The sequence below is a fragment of the Sparus aurata genome, chromosome 13 (genome assembly GCF_900880675.1).
Source record: "Sparus aurata chromosome 13, fSpaAur1.1, whole genome shotgun sequence".
Taxonomy (NCBI): domain Eukaryota; kingdom Metazoa; phylum Chordata; class Actinopteri; order Spariformes; family Sparidae; genus Sparus; species Sparus aurata.
This window is the reverse complement of record NC_044199.1, coordinates 27,614,524-27,621,861: the sequence shown is the minus strand read 5'-3', so window position 1 is coordinate 27,621,861 and position 7,338 is coordinate 27,614,524. Positions and strand designations below refer to the sequence as shown.

At 41.7% G+C, this 7,338-nt stretch overlaps 1 protein-coding gene across 9 annotated transcripts in view; it reads right to left on the bottom strand.

The window, feature by feature from the left end:
* Window positions 1-560: 560 nt before the first annotated feature.
* The window catches only part of ncam1a (neural cell adhesion molecule 1a), a 278,226-nt gene continuing 271,448 nt past the window's right edge, over window positions 561-7,338 (bottom strand). For all 9 annotated transcript variants that reach the window (XM_030438912.1, XM_030438914.1, XM_030438915.1 and 6 more), the window contains one exon: window positions 561-6,907. In XM_030438912.1, the coding sequence (XP_030294772.1) occupies window positions 6,787-6,907 (121 nt within the window). In that variant the 3' untranslated portion in view covers window positions 561-6,786. The remainder of the gene's footprint in view (window positions 6,908-7,338) is intronic.

The following is a 7,338-nucleotide window of genomic DNA, read 5'->3' as shown; positions in this document are numbered from 1 at the left end:
CAACCAATGTCTGAGCGACAGTAAGAGCTCTGGATCAAAAACAGTGACAAGCTGCTGTCTGACTGAATGTGAAAGCAGAGGGGTGTTTTATTATTACTGTTATTATAGGTGGGTACACAGTTGTGTGTTGGTGTGAGACACAGATCCTTGGCAGGGTGTTTTTCACTTTTTTCAAACCCTGAAAAATTCATGTTGCTTTGTCTCCATGCAACCGCGGAGCAAGATGAAAAATCCGCTGGATGTCTTTTTTCTGTCTGAATCAAATGGCAGCCTCAAAGGGAAAAATACAAGGCTGCGTCTGTGTCATTCCTGCACTTTTGAGCTAACTGTACAAGAGAACTGAACTTTCTCACACGGTGTCCTCCACAAATGAATTTTCGGGAGCCGCGAGTAGAGAAAGTTTTCATGTCAACTTGCACAAGAACTCGGTCCCACATTTGCAGTTCCGGAATACATTGCCAGCTTGATTTCTGGTCAAAACAAAAAGGCTCACATGGTTCTTTTTGTATATTTTCACACTGTATTTCAGCAGAAACAGTAAAACTTGCGTACGACACGTCTCCCTTTTTGTTTTCTTTATTACATTTCAGAGCTTTGTGAAGCAGAAACAATTTTCTTTTGAAGCAAAAAATGAAAAGTTGGGCGAACAGGACACAAGTTACACAACACTTGGAAAAAAAAGGTCAAATACAACACATGAAGCTTTCATTATTTTTTTCCATATCGAAAACTGTGATGATATTATCCTGATCTAATATAGTTTGCATGCTTGCTCTGACAAATCCAACAATTTCAGATAATTTAGAGAATATGGGACCTGAGCAAAGTGTCATTGTGTCTTAGATGGAATGGTTTGCTGGATGTTGTTCTCACGTGATGCCAGCTATCTATGACATGTTAAGTGTCTCCAAGTGATTTACTTTAAGGGTAATTCTGGTTTATCACATATTATTTTTTTATTTGCGTCATTATTTTTCTATTTGTTTTTCTAACACTGTTCTTACCAACGCAAGCAGTCAGAGAAGTTGTCACTTTATTTCAAAATAAAAGTGAAAGTGAGCGCGCCTGAAATATCGGTAACATATCGGAGTCATGTCCGTAACTATAGTGGATGGCGATGCTGATGAAACCAATCATTTCGCATTGCTCTTCCTCAGGTGTCGCACACAATACAACTTCAGTTATGACCAGTGGCACGGCAGACGAGGAGCTTGTGCCAAAAACAGAGAAAATCCAATGTTGTTTTTTGAAAGTGTCCAAATTGGGAAATTGATGGGTTATTTCAGGTCCGGCTACAGTTGCAAATTTCAAAGTTGAGAAAACGCATTGCATTTTACATCGTCAGTCTTAATTGTGATTAAATAGACTTTTGGGGGGATTTTTTTTTTTCACTCCTTGTTCATGTGTTGTTCTCTGATTAACAACACATTATTTTGCATTTTGAGGTGACAGGACTGAAGTTCTTCTAACAGTCTCTTCAAGATGACCTCCAAGTGGGGAAACACAATAACTCAGATTTGGTCAAACTCAATGAGAAGCTTAAGAAAAAAAGACTAAAATAATTTGTGTTTTTATTTTTTCTACCAATTCAACCAACCCAAGGTCTAATTCTCTAAGTTTTTCTGTTTTCTTCTGCTGAAAATATATTTATGCATGTCGGAATTTGTGTACCTGGGTGCACTGGCTCTTGTCCACTAGACCACAAAATGGCTGGAGGCTTTCTTTACAACCTGTCTGACTGCCAGGCAGGAGATGGCGGGGAGGACGGCGGTGGTGTTACGGCTAGGCGAGATTTTCCAAACCCTAGACGACAGCTCGTTCACAACATGAATTTGAAAACTGTACTCAAAGATAACTGTGGTATGCAGAGTGGTAAATGCCAACATTTTTTCTCGGGCAGCCTTTAGGAGATGTTTCCACTTTCTCAGTTCTTAAGTAACTTTGTGAGAACGCTGTTGACGAAAAAGATAGAAAATGATGAAACAAAAAAAGATAAACCAGAATCATCCTACACGGACAGTGTGAAGGACCCATCATCGATAACGGAACACACTGTGAAAATACGACACGATTCTAACAATTTCTTTTTTTACACCTGTGGAATGTAGTGAATGGTAAAGAAAATTGGCAGGAAGGGGGAGATGTGAAAACCTTTAATGGACAGACACTGAGAGGAATGGAATGCATGCCATCATTTTTCTTATTCAAAGGCACTGTGTCTTTCCAGTTGGCTGCTGTCAGACTTCTGTACGTTGACGTCAGGAATTCAAACTAACGGCTACATCTTTTCACAATCAAACTATTTGCTCAACTCTATGACAAAGGACACAATGGATTCACACATTCACAGTGTACTAGCTTGCAGTCTAAAGTAGGAGGAACACTGTACAAAGAAAAGATGGTCGGACTTTTTTTTTTTTTTTTTACCTTTTTTTTTTTTCCCCAGACCTTTCAAATCCACAGCAGGGCACTATGGCTTGCGAAAGAACATTTTGAAATCCTTTCATTTTTACGTTCGATGCATAAAAAGAAACCTTTAAACACCACATAGCAATTTTCCCTCCTCCTTAGTTAAAAGAGGCCACATTTCTTTCTTCATTCATTTTTGGACCACTGAAAGGCTGTGATTAAGTGGCTTGAGAGTGTACATTCATTTACAGACACAGAAACGGTATTAGCCTCTCTAATTTAAGCCGAATTTATGAGTTATGTCAGTCAGCACAGTTCCTCGGTGAATCCTCAGAACCTGTGACTTTTTCTTAAAGTTTGGCTGAACCTCATCATGGTAGTTTAACTCGAAGGTAATCGTACGTAGAGGACTGGTAACACGGTCACCCCTGTGTTTCTGTTCAGTGTGCATGCTGAGATGTTAACATGCGCTAAATAACCATAACGAGCTGATCTTCACCGTTATTACAAGAGTACAGAGCGGACTAGTTGGCCTTCTGTGCTGGTCTGTGACTGGTCCTAGCTGGACAGAGATACTCTGCTGCTGGTGGGAGTCACACGTAAGATCACAGCTGTTGGGAGAAGATGTCAGCATGTGCTCGGCTTTACCCTGATGATCAGAGCAGGACTAGCATAAGCTTCCTCCACTGGACGGATGGTTACACATCAGGCCGATGATGACGAACACCTGACTTGCCTACGGAGCATTTTTGGCAGTGTTTTTGCTGGTGAGACAGTTTAACCTGACTTTCGTAAGTAGAGAAACTACCATGAAAAGAAATACATTTCTCACAAAGTGTTCTTTTTTTTTTCCTTGGGTTATGCTTCATTTTTATTCCATTGTTTCCCCTTTGAAAATCCCCATTTTAAACGCCTGGAGGCTTTTAGACTTTAATGTCTGCATCGAAATTAGGTAAGAATCCAGGATTAGACTAGCCCGGCCAAACACGGATGCTGCAGGAATGCTAATCGCCGCCACATGCACAACTAAATTCATTTTCCTGGCCCCGTTTTTCCTGGTTTTAGCATTTTCATGGTTTTTTGTTTCAGCAGTAAAATGATTACCTGTATTTACATGAAATTAAACACACTACAGCTGCCTAGCATGCTACGTTCAGTTACACTGCTGTATGAGGGTACTGGACATGCACAATGAACAGACACAGTTAAAGGAGACACAGACGATGATCATGTAATCAGTCCTCTCACTGAAAGAAATCAGAAAATCCCTTAAAATGATACTGCCGAAGTCAAACTTGTCCAATTCCTAAACCCATGTTAAATAACACAATGTGTGTGCTCGCTTTGTGGCTTTCTTTAACTCGACGAATCGGGATTTAAGCGTGTCTTCAATCACAAAAAAAGATCAACATCTGTAGGCCAACTGTGGCTCGTTTAATAACTTCCAGACTTGTTCCAGAGAATTTCCAGTAAGTGGACCTTGTGTTGAGAGTATGTTGACACGGTGAATGCTGAACAAAGTGGTCAACTGTACTAGACCTACAATACATGTCACATCACTGCAGGCACGAGCTAATGAAAGACGGAGATGAAAGGTGGTGGAAGCAGTGGTGACACAAACGCACGCTGACAGCAGTCGTGGTGAAAGAGAGAGGACGACGGCCGAGGGCTGTCAGACGTTTGGTGTAGAAATCTCAGCAAGCCGAGCCCTCAGACCGATCATTTAGAAGCAGTGAACAATAGTGGTTAGCACAGAGAAGGCAACAATGGCTATGAACCGGAGAAGAAGGTAAATATGGTTAACCCCAGGAAACAAACGGAATAGGATATTCGAGGCCAATCGCAGGCAAGGGAAACCGATGTGTCAAGATTTTAACGAGTTTGCCTTGCGAGGGGCTTGTTTACTTTCGACAAACATGTCTGCCTCTCAGTCCAAACCTGCTGACTGAAATTGTTCTGGCAGAACACTTACGGCCCTTCGAGTCACTGTTAAAACCCCCAAACCTCAGGTAAAGAGCTGGTCCGGAATGCTTAAAGGAGATATCTGGAAAGAGTGAGTTGTACGCGCGTGAGAGAGAGAGAGAGAAGGAGATAAAAGCGTGTTCTCGCAGTGACCTAAAGAAATTACAATATAAACAGCTCACACATTTATAGTGTGGTTTATAGTTGGTTGGCATTGAAGTCTAGCGAGCTCCCGAGATTAGGACGGACTACAGAGGATTCACATCAGCATAATTTCTAAATTCAGATCGCGAACTTCACACGCACCATGACTAAATAGGTGGTCCTCATCGACTTGGGAGGGCAGAAATTACCAGCAGAATGTTGCCCTCGAATGCCCAGGAAGGACACAGTTCAGGCGTTTCATTTCATGGCAAACGGTGTGCCATGTTAGTGGAAAATCTATCCATATAATTTGATTAACATTTACTCCAAGAAGTGCCTGGCTTCCTTTACCGACATTCTCCGGCATCTTTTTAGATTGATCCTGCTCACGTAACATACAGCGCTAGATTTGGTCACGTGATCATTTTCTGACTTCACGAGTTGATGAGGACAGAAAGCAGTGTGAACAGTCGACTGGTGGATTTTTAGGATACATAAGACACACCAGAAGTTTCCATCAAATTTAGGCAGAATAAGGCAGAATTTGTCCTTCGGAATTTAAAGCCCAAGCTGACCTGCGCTGAATCTCGATAATTGGGCTGTAAGGGACGTGGCTCCCTTAAAAAAGAAACACAGCTTTATTCTTCAATGTGACCATTTCTTTACCCGAAACCCAACAAAACCCTGTCTCCTTCAAAAAAAAAATATGTTCATATACAGCTCAGACAAAACAGCAAATACATTTTGAAAAGAACTTAATGTCATCCTGGCTGCAATGTTTGACATCACGTTTTTAATGAACGCATCTGGTGACGTTGTATTTCATTCGCTTTCCTGCAACGTCCACTGGGGCATGACAGGCGGTTTTATGGAGATGTTTGTCCAAGGCGTAGGACTTGGCTAAGGGCTAGGGAAAGATCTGGTTCAGCACAACTTTTTTTTACAAGATCAAACTCCACAGCACGGTGTCCACAATCTAAGAAAGGTCTGGCTGCACCCATAACCACCCGGGTATGGGGGGGGAAAAATGCTCTGACTTGTTTGAATTCCGAAGTCAGGAATGAAGCACTGGTGTCCCTGCAAAATCTGAACTTGTTTTGCAGGTGTCTGGGGCATGCGAGCCCTGGCATCAAAAAAGACCCACTGTGCTGTTAGCGACCGGGTTGCGGTTAAGGGCAGCTTGCCATTTTTAGAATTAAGGGTTGTCAGCTTTGGAGATCGTCGTTGTTTTCCGTAGCAACGGGGATTATAAAAACGGAAACGGCTAGATAGCAGAAAGGGAACAGAACGACATCATCCTTGTTTCCTTCATAATGTATTCGCTGAAAGCATTTACCGATATACACGTACTGTATAAAGAGTACTTTTTAGGGAGACAGGGTCGAAACCTCTGAACCTTGATTCTTCTCTCCTGTGTCTTCTTTCGCTTCTCATAGCTTTAGGCTAAAGGATTTTAAAGGACCAGAACCATATGGAGACAACATTTAAGGAAAAAAAAACAAACAAAAAACAAACAAAAAAAACGTCTAAAGAGGAACCAAATGACAGCAACATGTACAGAAATACAGTAACTTTGCAAAAAACAGGCATGCTAATGTTCTAATCTCTAGCCCTGGAAATAACACATTAAAAAAAAGCTAAATAGGCAGTAACTTCTGCACATTATTTAAACACAACAAAATATCGACAAAGGAATAAAGACCCATAATCCATTACCACGATGATGACCATACTGCATTAAGAAGAGTAGTATTGGTAATGTACCAGTCTTATATGTGTGTGTGTGTGTGTGTGTGTGTGTGTGTGCGTGGGCAGTAATCTGTGAAGTAAAGCTACAGTCCAACCATGTTCATCTAGAGGAAAATAGTATAGATTCTGCTCTGTATTAAACAGCTGATGGATTTAATATTACATACAGGATAGAGGGTGAACTACAAGTATGAATTTCTCTTTTTCATGTGACGAATAAACAAATAGAAATTGACGTAAAAGGAACTAAGGCATGTGCATGAGGTCTTTACATTTTCCTGGTCAGAAGACACTGTAGAAAGAGACCCATGATTTCTTTATTCTTTTTTTTCTGTTGCTTTTTGTTGGTTTTTTTTTGTTTTTTTCTGACGGGTGGTGTGTGACATTGCGTTGAGGTTTCAGTGACTGTGACCCCCCCCTTTTTTCTTTCAACCCGAAAAAAAAAACAAAAAACCCTCACACCCGACCACCCTCCCCAACCCCCAACCGCCCTCTTCTTCCCGCTGCTCTCGGACGGGGAAATTACGCTTTACTCTCGTTGCCGTTCGTTTGGGGAGCCTCGTTGGGAACCGTCTTCACCTCGGCCGTGGCGTTCTTCACCTCCGCCTCGCCTTTGGTCTTATCGTCCTTCACAGCCTTCCCGCTGCGGCAACAAACGCAGGAGCGAGGAAGAACCATAGGAGAGACAAAAAAAGAAGAGAGAGGAGATTCTGTTAACGGCGAACCACTAAGTCTTTCTCTCACAGCTAAACTGTCTGCTCTGAGCTGGCTTTTGTGTCATTTTTCAAAGAAAGAAAGAGGGGGAAAAAAAAAAATGGGGGGAAAAACATGCAGGATGCTTTGAGGGAATTTGTTTTCCCTCCTGGAACTGAATGCATTTCACACATAATGGGATCAAGCTCACTATCCTAGCCAGACATCAAATAAGAGTACATGGATGTCACAGCTATTTTCAAGGAACAATGGATGGCGATGTGGAATGAGACGGGGCTGGTACAGTAGGCACAATGCTTGAAGGAATGAAAGACTGAGGCATAACCTACAACACAAACTACAATACACAAGAGGATTACA